The following is a 19,044-nucleotide window of genomic DNA, read 5'->3' as shown; positions in this document are numbered from 1 at the left end:
ATTCAATCCACGTAAAAAAAATATATATGATTAACTTAATTAATAGGATGTCATGTATGTAGCTGTAAAAAAAAGTATCATTATATATATTTTTATTCCAAAAAAAACAATAGAAAGATGGGATGTCTACGTTGTTTTGGAAGAACTCGTGGCTTGATAGATCCACTTTAGAAGCTTGTTTAATTAGGCTTTTTGAGTTGGTAGACAATAAATTAATCACCGTTGCAGAGATACACTTTTTAGGTTGGGAGGTTATCGGTGAGGTGTGGAAATGGCGCATGAGATTGTTTGTGTGGGAGGATGATTTAGTGAGGGAGAGTGCAGATAGGTTGTCTCATGTTGTTTCGTAGGTTGGAGCGGTAGACCGATGGGTTCGAAGATCCATTCTTCCCAACGATATACGGTTAAAAGTGTTTATGGTAACTTGACTTCTGCTAAAGTTGTTCGCAATGACAACTTCCATCATGTGTTGTGGCTCAAGGCGGTGCCACTCAAGGTTAACATTTTTATTCGGTGTTTGTTTCTGAATCGATTAGCAACCAAGGATAACTTGTTTAGGCGTCATATTTTGGGGGACGGTGAAACTTTTTGTTCGGCGGAATGCGGCTTTATGGAGGACAGGGACCATTTATTTTTATGTGTCATATGGTCGATTGTGGTTACTAATTGTTGATTGGTTAGGGATTTCAACGGCTTTTCAAATAATTCTTGTCGAGCTTTTAACATCATTTGAATTTCGGTGCTTTATATCATTTGGAAGGAATGTAACGGAATTTTTTTTCATAACAAGATGTAATAGCATATTTCTTTAGCATAAAAGGTTAAACTCCAAACTTTATGGTGGTTAAAATCGAATTATATTTTATTCGATTTTGATTACTCAATTCGGAGGTTAAACCCAATCAATATGGCGGTTTAGAGGTTGTTTCAAAATGCTTTGTAATTTTTGAGTTTGTAGCGTGGTTTGTATTTTGTAATTATTAAACTTTTAAGTTTCCTCTAGCACATGGCGGCTTTTTTGATTTAGGCCCTGTTTGGATAAACAGCTTGTATAGATGCTTATAGCATTATGGCTTATAACATTAGAGCTTACATCATAAGCTCTTATACTCGATAAGCTCTTTATGTTTGGATATGTACACTTAAAAGTACTTACATAAATTGAAGTGTTTGGATGTGACATTACAGAAACAATTATAAAATTTTTAAATATTTTTAATTTAACATAAAAAAAATCAAAGAATCAGATTATCAAGAATTTTTTGACAAAATTAATCAAGATGTAAAAAACAATATTATAATATATTAATTATAATTATATATATATATATATATATATATATATATATATATAATCAATATTCGTTCATAAAAAAATATTATCAATATTCGTATAAGACAAAATTAACATTAGATGTGTAAATAAATAGTCTAAACATTGTTGTTGAAGATGATAAATAGTAGGAATGACAATGGGTACCCAATAGGCAGGGTACTATCGTACCCATCCCCATACCCGTGTTTGTAAAAAATGCATGTACCCGAGCCCGTACCCTCGTGGTCAACAACTTTAGTGCCCTTTCTCATATCCATCATACCCGCACCCATTACCCGCACTTTAACCATGAAAAGACAATAAAAAACACCACAATTGAAATTAAACCGTGATCCAAAAAAATTCAAATCAACTCATAAAATACAAACAAAAGGCGTCGTGTATAGACAAAGCACGCGAAAATAAACACCAAAAAAAGACCCCCCCCCCCCCCCCCCCCGCGCTACACATAACACCTAGCCACACCCTACCTTCAACATCCTTAAATCTCGATCTCAAATTAAAAGCGATAATATTCGGCTTTATGTAGTTTTTTATTCTTTTAGATCGATTTGCGGTTTTAATATATATCGTTTTATATTTTTTCTTGTTATATTGATTTAGATTTGAACATCCATCATCACTGCTTTACGGATAGAAACATATAAAATATTAAAAATTGTTTTTTTAATCATTTTTTAGTTAAAACAAAATACTAGAATTAAAAAACAAAACGCTAGAAATCATGAAGGGAGCCACTAATTAATTAGGAAACAAAATGCAAGTAGTAAATATCTTGGTGCATATGGTGCGACAATTGTGTCGTGCTATATAGCATAACTCTTACATATATGCGGGTTGCAGGATAGGGTAGTACAGTTCCCGTACCTGTGCCCATATCCATTCAAATTTGCGTGTATTTACCCATATCTAAGTCCGGATCTACGAAAGCGGGTTGCGGGGCTGGGTCCAATTGTCATCCCTAATTAAGAGATGAAGAAAAGGAAGTAAAATTAAGTGTTGATAGTTTACCGTAAAATTCATAAAATTAATAAGGTCTATGGTAGACTACTTTTAATATTGTTTCACCTTAGACATTTAAGGTTAAAAACTAACAGAGATAACGAAAATAGTAAACGGCAGAAGACTTAAGGAATCAAATTGAAACACTTAATAGTTAATAGACCAAAATGAGAAATTAAAATAAGTTAAGAGAACAAAGAACGTATTAAGCCGAAAAGAAACAAGCTACGTTTGTTATTTTCATTGTTAATAATGATTGTTACATGTTATTCGAAAACAAAAACAAAAAAATGATTGTCACATGTGTTACTCTAAAAAGATAAGTTACGTGTGTTATTATTCTAAAAGGATAAGTACATAGCTATCTTCACAGGAAAAGATAACTAGTATAATAATAAAAATATACGCTTGGAAAAAAGGTGGAGCCAAGAATCGAAGCAGGTTACTATTTGTATAAGCTCCGTAATAAGCATATTGTTAAGCTCAAAATTTGAGCTTATTAAAATATAGTATGAGCAGCTTATGAAATTGGAATAAGCTATTTTTATTGATTTACTCAAACACCTTTAAAAAGACATATGGATGTAGATAAGTTCATATAAGCTCAAAATAAGTCAATTCAAACGGGACATTATTAATATATTTGCTTAGCCTTTTTAAACAAAACAAATAAATTAAGATTTGTGTGTATATATTAATCATAAATATTACGTCGTTGTAAGATTTGTATATATTTTTGAGAAATGCTAGGGTCACATCAACTAACACACTCTTTTAACACATCCAATAATAATCCTCCATGTCATCAACATTTTACCGACAAACCGGTTTCAACCTTATGAGTGTTTCTATTTATTTTATTTTTATTATTAAATTAGATTTTAGTTTTTCATCTTCTGCACTCAACTTTCAATGAACCTGGTCTTTCATAACGTCAGAAATTGTTTGCTTTCATAGAGCAAAACAAAAGACACATGGACATGATTTATTTTTTTTGGGACGTAACCATACTTTTTTCATTCTCTAAGTGTGTGTTTGGTTGTGCGGTGGAAAAAATTAATTTTGATAGAATTGATTTTCGTTAAAAGTGAGTTTAATATGAAGTGATTTATGTTTGGATATCCTCACAACAAAAGTGCTTTGTATGAAAAATGTTGTTTGGATACTCGGTGTCAAAATTGCTTTTGGATGCATAAATGACCGAAATGGGTTTTAAGTTTTAACATATTTGTGTATATATTTGTGGATCAATTTTTTTTATTTTTTTTTTGTAAAATATTTAAAATTTTGTATATCATTTTTTAAATAATTTTTTTTCAACTTAAAAATAATTAATACAAATATAACCTAAAGATTAACCCAATTTTAATTAAAAACTAAGGTCCCGTTTGGATAAACAGCTTATATAGATGCTTATAGCATTAGGGCTTATAGCATTAGAGCTTATATCATAAGCTCTTATACTTTATAAGCTATTTATGTTTGGATATGTTTAGTACTTACATAAATAGAAGTGTTTGGATGCGACATTAATAAGCAATTATTAAAATTTTAAATATTTTTAATGTAACAAAAAAATCAGAGAATCGAACCACAATCATCAAGATTTTTTTTGATAAAATTAATCAAGATGTAAAAAATATTATAATATATTAATTATAATTATATATATAGTATAATCAATATTTGTCCTTAAAAAAAATATCAAGTTAAGTTTGTTTTTTCTATTCAGTTTCATTTTGTTACGTATAAAAAATAATAAAAATCTTCCTTCACAAAATTTAATAATAAAAATCTTAGTTACGTGTGTTACTTTAGTAAGATAAGTATATAGCAATTTTGTTACTTATGCACCGTCAAAGATAATTATAATTAAAATATATGTTTTGAAAAAGTGGATCTAGAGAGAATCGAAGGAGGTCACATAAATTCATCAGCTCCTTGTTAAGCCGGAGGGTAAGCTGAAAATTTAGGCTTATTGAAATATGGCATAAGCAGCTTATGAAGCTATGATAAACCATTTTTATTTATTTACCCAAACACCTTTAAAAAGGCTTATGAGAGTAGATAAGCCCACATAAGCTCAAAATAAGCCAATCCAAACGGGGCCTAAAAGCATTTTTTTAAGGACGTAAAAACACTTTTTATTATGCTTCTTTTCCCATGTTTTCGTGATTCAACATCTATAATTATTTTGGTTTAGTTTATTAAATAAATGAAAGGGGTGATCCATTCGTTAAATAAGGGATAACGATAAGGACTTCCAAATTTTTTGAACAAAAAAAAGGGGGGGGGGGGGGGGGGTCTTTGGCTTTGGAGTCATATCTTCTCTAACATTGACACAAAAACTTACTGTCTTGCAATACGAAAATGACATGATAGCTGATGTGTATGAATTGAAGGAAGGAAGAGATCGTCACTATACACAGCAAAGTTCCTTTTATTAAAGAGGGCAAAATTGACATATTGCTTGAGGTTACTTTAGAATTGATTTAAGGGAAACGCAAAAGGTACAAAATGATGCTTCAGCTAGAATCGATTTCAAGATTCAGAATCATTTACATAGCTGAGATTCAAACAACCCCAATCTCAGTCAAATCACGGTGGATGACTGTAAACGTGCGTTTGCGGTTGGTGGCCGTGAAACCAAACAGGGACCAAGTCTTCTTCATATAAGTTTTCCCTTTCAATACACTGCACAAAAGCATTCTTCAGATTTTTTTTCAATCAAACAAATCAAATTTTACTGAATCTGAATCGTAAAATCTTCACCCCAACAAAATCAATAAAAATTGATCTCACTTGGACAAATCTTATTTAAGAACCAATTACTACGACAACCATATATATTAGAGGGTGTGAAGATTTATTTGAGATATTCATAGCTCACAACCATACCTGTGTGTGTGTGTGTGAGTGAGTGAGAGAGAGAGAGAGAGAGAGAGAGGGAGGGAGGGAGGGAGGGAGGGAGGGAGGGAGGGAGGGGGAGAGAGAGAGAGAGAGAGAGAGAGAGAGAGAGAGAGAGATTGACGAAAATGACAACAAAACTTGACACGGAAAAAGAAAAAAAGAAGAAAAAAAAAGGAGCGGTGGACATGAAGAGAAGAGAAGGAGAAGAGGAATGAGCTTGAAGTTCAACGAGAAGGATGTGTTCCAGTAAAATAAAAATAAATAAAAAAATAACATTTAACTAACGTGTCAAGGAATTAAAATAAGTGGGTGATGTGGCTAATTATCATTTGAATGTGTTAAAATAGTATGTCAGTGGATGTGACCCTAGCATTTCTCTATATTTTTCTCTTCTTCCCCTCCAAAGTCGCGGTGGAAAAGAGTGTTGGGTCAGGCTGCAAGGGGTAAAACTAGGGGAAAACCAACGTGTTCTATCATCCAACCTGTTCCCCGAAGCTGAATTGGCTGCGCCCTGGCAAACTGGTGCTCACCGAGGACAAATGATCCGTTTGGGGACTTTTTCTGGATGATAAGGACAAAGTTTTTGTTTGTTCTGTCGGCGGAAAGGTACAGTAGGACTTCTTTATGAACTTATTGAAACAATAATAAAGTCTACTTCAACTTGCATTCAGACCACATACACTGCTACATACTGTGTGACTGTACAATTAAATAAAAATAATAACCTTAACTATAATGCATATAATTAAAACCACAATTTACTCAGATATTTAGGACATTCGGTACAATGGCTCTATCAAGTCAATTTTGTTCACTCTCATGTGATAATGTCTTGACACCAAACCATACACGTATCCACTCAAGTAGAATCCTGATATAAAATGAAAAAAGTGGGTGTGAATTTTTTTTTCTTCTTTTCTGTCATTGACTAACAATATACAACATAAAAGTTACTACAAACACAAAGTACATTTCCTATACAGTAATCAAGAAATTGATACAAACAACAAGGTCTCCCCAGTCCAATGCACCGAGAGCTTAGGCCCCCTCATTTCTTATGTGATCTGGTTCCAATGTATAAGGAATAGACCAAAATCTTTTGGGCAGGAGTTTGTGCTTCAGAGTACAAATTGAAGTGCAACCACATACAACAGAGCATGCTAGGAAAACCTGGATGTATTTACAATCAACTCAAATGAATCTCATTCTTGGAGATCCACCAGGTGGTGTATGGGCTTTGTATCTAGATGTTTCATGCCAAGGATCAAGAGTAAACGGTGCATTCGATCTCACTGGATAAGAGGGTGTATCATTCAAGGTGTAACTATTTTGTCCCAAAATTGTGTAAGATGGATGAGGAGGAGAATAGAAACAACTCCTATGTTCCTGTCCATATTGTCGCAATGGACTTGAAGAGGGAGATACCGGTAAAGATGTGATCGTTCTTGAGTGATCTCTAAACAAGGGAATTACAAAATATGTTAGTCTAAATACTACAAACATGAAGTATATATTGAAATGCAAACTAATGCCTTAGTTATATTCAACATCATCTGGATATTTTACCTTGGACTCCTTGTTGTACGTGGAGCTGCAATAGCTGACTTTGTTGCATAGTCTCCATCAAATGAAGTTATACTTCTTCGATTGGAATTAGGCTCTAAAACAGGCTGCAAACAGACACAAATAATAAGAAAGTGCAATCCAGCTACAAAGCTCCCGTCCTGAGAGGTTCTCATCATAATTTATAATGATTATTTATAAACATAATTTGCATGTAAAAAGTAAAGTATGCAGATTTTCAAAGAAAAAAAATAGTGGCAAACACTTACCGGTGTTCGGCTTCCGTCAAACATGTAAGAGGAAACATCTCTGGTTGCAGCTTTTGTTGCTGATTGATCTCTAATGAAAGGGTGCTCTAGTAATTTTTGGGCTGTTGGACGAGCTGATGGGTCTCGCTGTAAACATAACATAATGAAATTCTTCGCATCATTTGAAAGATGCTCAGGAATTATAGGCATATCTTTGCTGTTCCCAATTTTAAATATGGCAGCTACCTGTCAATACAACATAAAAAAAAAAAAAAAAAAAAATATTGGTCTATCATAATCATCAAACAGGATCATACACACGAGGGTTAGCTTTGAAATATCCAATCTTACCCCTTCATACTGACTCCACGGAGGCTTTGACGCTGCCATCTCAATAAGTGTGCAACCCAAGCTCCATATATCAACCGGAAGGCTATATCCATTTGTGTTCATTACAACCTAAGAAAGACAACATTTGAATACAATACAATTGTTATGGTGAGATAGAAGAGGGAAGAATATGCTTACTTGGAAAGATATTTCGTGATTCAAGAATGGAAGAAAGAAAAAAAAAACTCACCTCAGGTGCCATCCAGTACGGACTTCCTTTGAATGAAAGCATTGAGGCAGCAGAAGTTATCTGTTCCAGAAAAATAAAATCTCAGAAAATTCACCATAACTCGGAAATCAATCTAAACATAAATTATTTACTTAAGTGATCCAGATTACTTTTTCTTCATACCATTAAAATCCTATTATAGAGAGAGAGAGAGAAAAAAAAAAAAAAAACACTGAAGAGGGAGGGATTTCGTGTAATTGCAATGCATGCATCCATCATATGTGCGAGTCGTAAGTGTGCTTACTCTCATGTCAGCCATGTGCATCCATGAGAGAGAGGGAGATATCTTCTCAGAATTAGTAGAATTGCAACTTTTTAACCTTGAGCAAGAGAGTGTGTTGTTCAACAACTCTCAACTAATTCTACATCATGGGGGTGGTTAAACTATATTTCTGTGCCAGAAACAATAAATGCCAATTACTTTTGAAGTGAGCTAGAAGCAATTTGTTGTTTGCAGAATCAGACGAACTTACATGTTTAGCCATTCCAAAGTCTGCTAGTTTGATTTCACCATTAGGATCAACTAGTATGTTAGCCCCTTTGATATCCCTGCCAAAATGAAAACATGATAAATTAAATGAGAATTGAAGTTGCTTAAATGCCACATTATAAATTGAGCAGGAATAACCAAATTACCTGTGTACTGTATTTCTCCCATGTAGATAGGCAAGTCCAGAGACAATCTGCCTGGTGTAGTTTTGGATAACAGGCTCCTTGAATGGGCCATATTCCTGAAGTAATTTATGGATAGAACCACCAGAGACATATTCCAAATAAACAGAAAGTGACTCCTCTCCCTGAAAACATGGCATGTATATTAGATAAACACATGACTACGGTCATTATTCAGTTTCTCTTCTAGTGTGCACAAAGCAACAATAAGTATATACTTGGCTTAAACGATTCTAAACTTGGAATATACTAGCATACCAGTTCACTCCCGAGGTATTGAACAATATTTGGGTGCGAAAGCTGATTAAGCAAATCTATCTCCTGCAATCAAATGGAGAATGTGTCATACCTTACGGAAAACAAAATTACATTTGAACTTATTAAAGTTCAATGCAACTGTACAAAGATAAACTGCAATAGTATAATTATATGTGCTGATGCATCATGTATAAATGTTCATAAAAATACTATAATTACCTGGTGAAGTTGTTTGAGGCACTCTTTTGAATTTTGATCGTCACAGCCAACCCTGACTTCTTTTATTGCACACATTTGTCCATTTTCACTATGATGCATAAAATTAGAATAACAAATGTCTCAGTAATTTGTCAAGATATTGACATTTGGGGAGAGACTAAAACAAGGCTATGAAGTAATTATGATAGCCATATAACATCAATTTTCTATTGGCAGTAACAGCTAACAAGTGGCATTTTCGTATTTAGAAGGACAAGAGCAGAAACCACAATTCTGTCTTAAGACATCCCCGGAATGAAAGATACAAATACATGAGAAAAAGCTGTTTGACATTGCCCCAAAAGAGTATTGATAATGAATTCCGATCGTTAGAAGACTAAAAATAATAACAATATTATTACCTATTGAATCCAAGATAAACATGCCCAAATGTTCCCCGGCCAAGAAGCTTTCCTTTCTTCCACTTGGAGAGGTTAGGGCTACTGTTTTCGAACGGTGACCGTGTGTTGGAAAGAGCGGAAGAAGGACTAGTTGGAGATCCTGGTGGAAGAGGCAATGGGTGACATTGACTCCTTCCGTCGTCTTGCTTTCCCGTAGGTGAATCAAGATTCAAACCCTGCAACCTTGGATGAAGAGGTGATGTAGGGCTAGTAGGTCCTCTCGTCGCATTTGGATGAAGAGGTGATGTAGGGCTAGTCGGTCCTCTCGTCGCATTTGGATGAAGAGGTGATGTAGGGCTGGTCGGTCCTCTCGTCGCATTTGGATGAAGAGGTGATGTGGGGCTAGTGGGACCTCTTGACGCGGCTGGATGAAGAGGTGATGTAGGGCTAGTGGGTCCTCTTGATGCGTTTGGATGAAGAGGCGAAGTAGGGCTGGTAGGTCCTCTTGACGCAGGACCTGGACTTCTTGACCTCACATTGAACTTCACTTCATCTTGTCCTCTACAAAAACGAATAGCATGGTTTCGTCAAGCAGAAGATTGAGTAAAGAACTAAACTGAACATTTCATATTCTTTCAGTTCTATGTATAGTAATCAATGCTAAAACTAGTGTACATATAATAATTGTATCAGTGCATATATTGCATATATCTTATATACAGTTGAATTCACTATGATTATTGACTAAAAACTGCGAGATGGATATAACCTGCATAAATAAAATATAAAATTTTGTACCAAAAAAACAATCTAAAATTAACAAATCTGTTGATCAAACAAAACTAAAATCTTGTAACCAAAAAAAAACAAAACTAAAATCTTAAATTTCCCTAAATAAGTCATTAAATGAAGTCTAAAAGGGATAATTTAAACTTTTAACATCAAATTAACAAAAGGAAACTAAAACCCCCAAATCTCCAATTAACCTAATAGTAGATCAATCAATAATTGAAACAATAAAGGAAAAAACGATTAACAGTGAGGTTAAGAAGATGAATGAATATTGAATACAAATTGAAAAGAAAAAAAAAAGGTAAATAAAATTACCTATTATTAGAAATGAAATGAGGTGAAATTGGATGATCATCGAAAGAGGTAGAAGAACTGACGCTAGAACCAGAGACGGAAAAGGATCCCAAAGCCTGATCGGAGTTTACAGGTAGCGGCAACGGAACTCCTTGCTTTTCGGTGGCGGCGCCGCCATCAAATTCCCTGCTAGTCCTCGGTGAATTCCGATTGAAAACTTCATCGAAACTCTTGGGCTTCTTCTTATTGTTACAGTTGCTCTTCTTCTTAATATCGCCGTTGTTTCTTATAGCGTTGATCGGTGATTTCATCATGAAATTGAATTGAAGAACACCACCGCCACGTGTTTGTTCTTCTTCATCGTCTTCTTCTTCGTTGTTGATGTTATTACGCTCTTGTTTATTCTTTGACGACTTTTTACTCCACCACACCGGCATTCTAAAACTGATTTTAGAGAGAAGAGGAAAAACTTCAACAAATAGTTAGTTATAGCAGAAGCAGTGTTGTCTTTATGAGAGAGAGAGAGAGAAAGAGAAAGAGATTATATGATTCATGAATGAGTTATGTTATGGTGTAGCTAGTGTGTGATTTTTGTATAAGGTGAAGAAAACGACAAAACGTTGGAGGGACCATTACAGCTAAGGAGAAATGGATTAGAGATTGATTATTGCTACTTTGTTTTTAATTAATTACTCACTAATCAGCAACCAGTGAGTGATATTAACGTCCACAAACTAACACTGTTAACATTAACAACCAACCGTGTCTAATCTCTCCGTTAGTTATAGTTGTACTGGTAATAGTACTTGTGAGAATCGACATTGGTGAATGTGCTTTATTACCGATTCCATGCGCTGGAGCCAGAATGGACATCAAGAACAGGCCTCAGCCTCACCCACTTGACTTATTCTTTTCTATATTCATTGAATGAATTCATATAAATAAGATAAGATATTTATATATCAATGTTGAGGTAAAAAAGGTTTGCGACTTGCTAGTAATATATTGAAGTTACAGATTTATAATATAGTATTAGTGGTAAGTTGTGGTTTATTGACTTGATCCATGTGATTGAGTCACGTTAACTAAGTTTGCTAAGTACTGATCATTTTACTTGCTTTTTGGTTTTATTGCTAGACTCCGCTAGCTCGTGGCCAAAGCGTGTCTATTGGGTTTGGGACATGGAATGGAACATGATTCATTAGGTTGGAGTAGTATACAATACAAAAATGGTTGTTTGATGGACATTTATCTATCTAATCTAATCTAATCTTCCTTAAGTAAACATCTTTGTTTTTTTCATATTTCAAAACACTGTTTCCTTCGATTTTTAAAAGGATGAAATTCTATTAGTCTCTAATCAAATCTTTTTAATTAAGTGCAGTGGCATGCATAGGCCTTCCTTATTAAAAAAAGGCAGACTCTTTCACATTTCTTTAAAATAATTTGCGATAGTTATACTATATTTTTTTATTCTGGAACATCGTATAAAGTAATATAAATACATTGATTGGTTAATGAGTGAGTTACTACTTTGATATGGAGTTAATTACGTATATGTTTGGTTTTGCTTCCATCAATTTCTCTCTTTTGCCCTTGAATTTAATTGCTTTTCACATAGCTCGTAACTTTTATTTTCACACATGTTAAAATTCATTTTGGTCTTTCACACATTCAAAAGCAATTTTAATGCAAAATATTCAAGAGGAGTGTTATTTGAACAATCATTTTTGTTGACAACTTGTGAGACAATCTAAATATACAAAGAAATATGAGTATTGACACAAAAACCAAAACAATAGAGAGAAAAAGTAAAAACAAAATGTGAGTATGAGAGAGAAAGTTGTCAAAAAATGGTTGTTCAAATATCATTTCTGATTATTCAAACACCAGTTTTCATTAAAATCAATTCTGTTTTGAAGTATTCAAACATAAATCACTTTATATTCAACTTTTTAACCAAAATCAATTCTACAAAATCAATTTTTTCAAAATCATATCTCGTCGTTGCACAACCAAACACACACTGCCTCTCCCTATGAGCTAGTTAGAGTTTCTTTGTGGGTAATTATCGGTAAGGGTGCAATGGTTGGTTGGTTTTCAGTCCAAAAATCTCCAAACTGACCAAATTTATATTGGTCTCGTTTTGTTTTTTGTGTTTTTCATAAGCTGAAATGTACAAAGTAAATTGGTGACAATCGGATTGGTTTGCCTGAAAATGCAATTAACAAAACTTTTGTTCGGTCTTACCAATATATTATTAAGAATTGTTGATTCTTTGTTGATAATACATACATATAAGAGAGACATAAAAGTCTCTTTCTCACTTCTCTCTCATTGAAAAAAACAACCAATTTCTCTCTTAAACATCGAACGTTGCTATCCTTCCCCCACTCAAATTCAATTTCTCTCGGCAAGATGCAGATCCAGAAAAGGGTAGTGTGATCGCCCTTGTGGATTAACATCCCTATCAATCATCGGTGTCGAGCCTCACCACGCTCATCGTGGCCTGCTCTTCATGACGTTACATCAAACTCACTTTAGTGATCGATGGTTCGTCGTTGTAATCAATGTTTTTCGAAGCTTCTTTCACAACTACTCTGTTTGTTGCTTCAGGACCATATTTGGATGATACATACGCCAACGCCACTTGGCTGCTTCGTCATTTCAACCCTTTTGGGTCTGTTAGGTTTGGTTTGGGTTCAGGTCTGGGTGTTTTTCCCTGGTTTGAATGATTTTCCAAGCAGATATTATTGTTTGTTTTATTATTAGTGGCTCCAATGTGCATGTTGGTTATGCACCACTGTTTTATTCGAGTCACTCTTTATGATTGGCGCTACAAATTGCTGGCTAGAAATGACCGTAAAGGTTTTTGATTTGATGCACTGAGTTGTAGGATGTGGATCAGTATTCGTGTTGGTGGTCTGGTCCATTATTCATCCTTAAAGATCTAGATTATATGTTGTAAACATTCACCCATTTCTTTTTTGCAATTTGGCTTCAAATATAAAAAATAAAATAAGAGAGAAAATATTTACACATGTATATCATATTTTATCAATCACTATTCTAAATAATTTTCTCTCTATTAATCTCTAAATCTATTTTTTTATGAGATAAACTTTTATCACTTGTCATATTACCTAGCACAACTGAAAATATCAATGTTTTTAAATTGATCATTTTCATTTGAATTTAAACTCGAGACCTTATAATTTGTATGAGTTTCAATCATATTTACCACTTCAACAATACGACAAAAAGAAAACATATTCATGAGTTGTAGCATCAACTATTGTATTTAATTTATTCAAAAAGAATACCGCACCTAAACTTTTACGGGTACAAAGTATATTGTACCTTAATTATGTTATAAAATAAAATGAAAAGAGTCGTTATAAAAATTCTATCAAAAAAGTCATTAATACTTAAAGGAGAATGTTAACTAGTGACATTGGTTAAGCACCAAACGAAGTAAATTTTTATTAAAAAGTGATGTATTATTATTTAATAAAAGTGACAGTTTATATTTCCAAAACAGAAAATTCTATTTATAAATTCCTTAACTAGTGCCACCGTCCCAGGAGCACTGGTTAACAAGACTCATACTTAAACAGTTGCAGGCGGGTTGGTTTAGCTTTAAAAAAAATTAAGTAGTTGAATTGGTAAAGTAGTTAGTTTAATACTTTCATCTATCCTAAATATAAATCATTTTGATCATTTCACACATGTTGAGAAATATAATCAACTGTGTATGAGAAAGAAATTATGAGTAATTTTACAAAATTATATTTCATTAACGGTGTTGAAAAGATAAATTAAAGAATTAAAAAAATAAAAAGTTATAAATAGTTAAATATATAACAAGGAAAATAACATTAATGATTTTTGTCAAAAAAAAAAATGATTTATTCTTTCAACAAAAAATATTAATGATTTATTAGTATTGTAAAACATTTATAATTTCGTCTCCATGAGTCTAGCTCAGTTTGCAGGGACATGCATTATTATATGCAGGGGCAAACCTCGGACACCTCACTTATTCACCTTTAAAAAGGTGAATTCTAGCCACTAGACTACTTGACAAAAAAAACATTTATAATTTAAAACAATTTTTTTTTTTTGCCTAAAACAACTTATAATTATCTCATTATTTGGTCAATTTTTTTTCTTCCAAATATTCTAATGACCAAAGCTCGCACATTTTAAATGGAGAGAATTAGAGTGTCTGAGATTCGAACTCGACCCTTATACATATTATACAATATCTCTACCAATTGAGATAAAATCACACAATTTCTACTAATCAAATATAAAACTCCCTCCATAAAACATATGAAGTATACATCAATTTTTATGGTTTTTTTTTTGTTTGTTTTTGCTTCAGGTGATTTGTTAAAGAAGATGTACGGTACAAGGGGTTTTCTAATTTTAATTGATAAAGTTGCAAGAGTATTGTTGTTGATACATTTGGTATTGCTGAAAAACACGAGTAAATTACTCAAATGTCCTTCGATAGTTAACTGCCAAAATTTTAAAGAATTACACCTAAATTTTCCTTAATTAAATATAATTCTTTAATCCTTTTAAGGAATTAAACATAATTATTTTTATGATTTCATTCATATAATTTTGTTGCAATAAATGAAGAAATATAAGAGATGAATAATATCTGCAATCGGTAGTTAATGGATCTAAAATGATGATTCAATAAAAAAATGCAACAACAAAAACGTTACAAATGATAGAATAATTAAATTTATAATTATTAGCAATCAATTTCATTGATGTCTGTCATTATTCATATGTTTGACTAACCTATTATTACTTTATACTAATATTTCAGATATTATTACTTTAATTAACATGAAAAACGCAACAAAACAAAAAAAAAATGTTTGTCATCGGTAATTAAACGTGATCGAATATGTAATTCTATGATCGAATATGTAACATGAAAAACGCAACAACAAAAAATAAAAATGTTTGTCATCGGTTTGACTAACCCTTTTTTTTGTACAAATAAAATTTCTTTTCTACTATTAGTAATAAACGTGATTGAATATGTAATTCTATGATCTCATATTTCTTCATTTATGACAACGAAATTATATGAATGAAATCAACAGTGTTATAAAAAGAATCATGTAGTAAATAATTAAATTTAACTAAGGGAAAATTTAGGTGTATTTCCTTATTTAATTTCAGATTTAAAATTCCTCGGCAGTTAACTGTCGAAGTTTTCATCGTAGTTAACTGCAGCCAGTTCTTTAAAATTTCGATTATTTGTGTTTCTCAATCAAACTAAATGTGTGAAGAGCAATACTCAAGTTGTAATCATGGGGTGCTCCTGCGGAGATGTGATGTACACATACGTCAGTTATCCCGTCGCCAATATCACTCACCCACCTCAATATGACGTACGTCTTCTCCAACAAATACACACTTAATAAGTATTTGTTTTCTAATCAATTCATCTGTCCGTTTGGATTTGTTTTCTAATCAATTCATTATTGTTTTTTCTTTTATAAATAATGATATTTGTACAACTATTTTACTTTAAGATCTCGTTTGGATAAACAATTTATATAGATGCTTATAGCATAAGGGCTTATAACATTAGAGCTTACATCATAAGCTCTTATATTTGATAAGCTATTTATGTTTGGATATGTACACTAAAAAGTACTTACATAAATTGAAATGTTTAGATGTGACATTACATAAGCAATTATCGAATTTTTAAATATTTTTAATTTAACAAAAAAAATCAAAAAATTGAACCACAATTATCATTATTTTTTTGATAAAAAATCAAGATGTAAAAAACAATATTATAATTATATATATAGTATAATCGATATTCGTCCTTAAAAAAATATCAATATTTATATAAGACAAAATTAACATTAGATAAGTATATAGTTACGTAACAAAAAAATATTCATATAAGAAAAATATTAATATTCAGTTTCATTTTATTACGTAACAAAAAAATAATAAAAAATTTTCTTAAAAGAAAATATATTTGTTACGTGTGTTAATTTAGTAAGATAAGTATATAGTAATTTTGTTACATGCACCGCTAAAGATAGCGAACATTATAATTAAAATATATGTTTTGAAAAGGTGGATCCAGAGAGAATCGAAGGAGGTTACATAAATTCATAAGCTCCTTGTTAAGCCAGAGGGTAAGCTGAAAATTTAGACTTATTAAAATATGGCATAAGCAGCTTATGAAACTATGATAAGCTATTTTTATTTATTTACCCAAACACCTTTAAAAAGGCTTATGGGAGTAGATAAGCCCACATAAGCTCAAAATAAGCCAATCCAAACGGGGCCTAATTTTTTAATAATTTTCTCTCTTGCTGAGATCATGTTATATTTTTTTTTCATTGTTTTTGATCAATAAAAAAAAAACAAGATTGTCACCAAAGTTGTCAATAAATAAATTTATAGAATGAGTTTTTTTAATGTCATATCGTATAATTGCAATATTTCTATATGAGTGAACGAATAAAATAAGATCAATGGATAAAATTTGGTGTCAAGTGTCAACGGGTTAACCGGTGCCCCGGGGGCACCGGTTAAGCATACAAAAAAAGGAAATTTTTATCATAAAAGAAAGTTTTGTTGACTTATTTATGAATTAATTAAATAATTTTCAATACAATAATTAACATATAATTTCCCTTTTTATTATCCTTAACTAGTATCTGGGACACCTGTTAGCATTTTCCTTTTGTTAAATCGACACAGCTGCACCTTTTCTCCTCTAATGCGCTGACAGCCAGATTCGTTTTATTCTCCTGGAATCATGTGTACGACAAACTACCAATTTTGGATTTGTTGTTCACCAAAGTAAACGAGTAAACTACCAACTCAATTAAAATTTAAAGGGTTTTCATTCTTCATTCTGTTAAAAAAAAGGGGAGGGGGGGTTTCAATCCATCAAAACAATAAGATTGATTATATGCATCCATATCCATATAGCATGCAACTTTCATCAAATTTTCAGATCATGCAATTACGATAAGGAACCTTTCATCAAGTTTTCAGATCATGCAATTACAATGAGCGACAACATTTTATAAACTCGATTTTCACTCCTAAAAGTCCACCGTTAGAGACAAACCCTTCCAAAATATCCCCAAGTTCATTACCGTGCTCATATTGCAATCACTTTAATAAATTTGACATAAAATATCTTCATGAGGAATTGTATCCAAACAAGTTTATTGTTGGGTTGGTGTGAGGACGTCAAATTTTAGAGAAGAAAAGAAAGAGTACAATAATATTGTTTTGCAAACAAAAAAAAATGAGGAAAATGTTGTGTTGTAAATTTAAGTTTATTCGGTGAACAAGCGATTATAGACCTTTGATTAAATAAAATAGATGGTTGAGATTTGATGTCAACGGATTCGTTGACACCAAATTTTATCTATTGATTTTATTTGATCCAAAGGCTAATATTTGTTCACTTAAGAGTTAAAACTATATCATGTACCATATCCTATTGTGATCTTTATTTCCTAATTTGTTCTATGGATATCTCTCTTTTCTCAAAATCAATGGGATACTTCGTTGCCATTTTCCTGTTTGAATATTTGAAGTTGCAACTGGCATGATCTGTGTCATATTAATTTTTAAATTGTTTTTCGTTCTATCTTATTTTAATTTGTGTATTTTTGAGAAGCCCCATATCAATTTAAACTTTTCTTGCCAAAGTAAATAATAAAAATTGCAACATATGCGTTCTGAATTCTCAAATAACCTGTGTGAATCAATATGGGTTTTGATTACAAGAAAATTATTCATATAACAGAGTCAGCCAGTAGAATTTGTTGGTACATTCAACCTCATATTCTTCTTATTAATATGGTTTTGCAGTTCTGGAACACATTTACATTTGTCTTCGAAGAATAAAACTTTAAGAAAAACAAGAGGCCATCTTGAATAGCATAATATTAAGAAGAAGAAAAGATAAAAGATGAGTTGTTAGTTTTTTTTTTATAACAAAACTAGTTACAAACCCGTGCTTTGCACAGGTTGAATAACTTATCTTATAAAAAATTAGTTCCAAAGAAAAAAATGAGTAAATTAATAAATATTGCACAAACTCGGATATTCTAAATAAATCACTTTTATTGTATTTTTAAAAAAACTTTGTTATAAAGGAGAAATGAACAAATTAAGGAAAATAATTGCATTTTCCTAAGAAATTGTTGCCGTTCATAAATGTGAAAATCAAGCAAGCATATTGCACAAATATCAGCTATACGTACATTTCTAAAACATTTACCAAAACATTATGAAGATTTGATGTAGGAAAAGAGCACGTTCTATTTTGTTCAAGAGATTAGGAAAACAACGTTATAATTAACATGATACTAATTGAAACCAATGAAGGAACCAACAATGTGCAGATTAACGTTACATAATAGTTAGGTTTATAAAAGAGATTGCAAGTGTCATAAACTAACCAAAAAGGGATTTTTGCCAATATTTACATCAGATAAAATGAAAAGAACAAATGGCATCCCAAAGTCAAGATAGATTACGATTACAGTCCAAGGCGATGCGCCAAAATAATAGAAGTTCAAATAGTTTAGCAACAAAGATCTATTTTGCAACAACTCGAACGTGCAAGTTCTTCGATGACTTTTCGAGATCAAAGATGAGTTTACCACCTTCTTCCATCACACGTTCTCTACAGAAATTGAACCACTGCCCACCCAAGTATTTTTC

At 32.1% G+C, this 19,044-nt stretch overlaps 1 protein-coding gene across 1 annotated transcript; it reads right to left on the bottom strand.

The window, feature by feature from the left end:
* Positions 1–5,988: 5,988 nt before the first annotated feature.
* On the bottom strand, positions 5,989–10,870 carry LOC11436239 (mitogen-activated protein kinase kinase kinase 3). The gene is made up of 11 exons (XM_003630226.4): positions 10,315–10,870; positions 9,229–9,768; positions 8,828–8,915; positions 8,609–8,671; positions 8,315–8,475; positions 8,152–8,227; positions 7,640–7,699; positions 7,411–7,518; positions 7,081–7,305; positions 6,815–6,918; positions 5,989–6,704 (listed from the first exon to the last, which is right to left on the bottom strand). Exons 1-11 carry the CDS (start codon positions 10,728–10,730, stop codon positions 6,440–6,442), a joined length of 2,106 nt encoding a protein of 701 aa, XP_003630274.1. The 5' UTR covers positions 10,731–10,870; the 3' UTR covers positions 5,989–6,439.
* Between the last annotated feature and the right edge of the window lie 8,174 nt (positions 10,871–19,044).

This window comes from Medicago truncatula, chromosome 8 (genome assembly GCF_003473485.1).
Source record: "Medicago truncatula cultivar Jemalong A17 chromosome 8, MtrunA17r5.0-ANR, whole genome shotgun sequence".
Taxonomy (NCBI): domain Eukaryota; kingdom Viridiplantae; phylum Streptophyta; class Magnoliopsida; order Fabales; family Fabaceae; genus Medicago; species Medicago truncatula.
This window is presented reverse-complemented; position numbering and strand designations above follow the sequence as displayed.

Excerpts from the sequence above, each read along its gene's own strand:
- LOC11436239 (XM_003630226.4), bottom strand. The coding sequence starts at position 10,730 with ATGCCGGTGTGGTGGAGTAAAAAGTCGTCAAAGAATAAACAAGAGCGT. Across the intron at positions 8,228-8,314 it reads GGGAGAAATACAGTACACAG|GGATATCAAAGGGGCTAACA; the intron begins GTAATTTGGTTA and ends TCATTTTGGCAG. Across the intron at positions 7,306-7,410 it reads CGTGGAGTCAGTATGAAGGG|GTAGCTGCCATATTTAAAAT; the intron begins GTAAGATTGGAT and ends TTGTATTGACAG.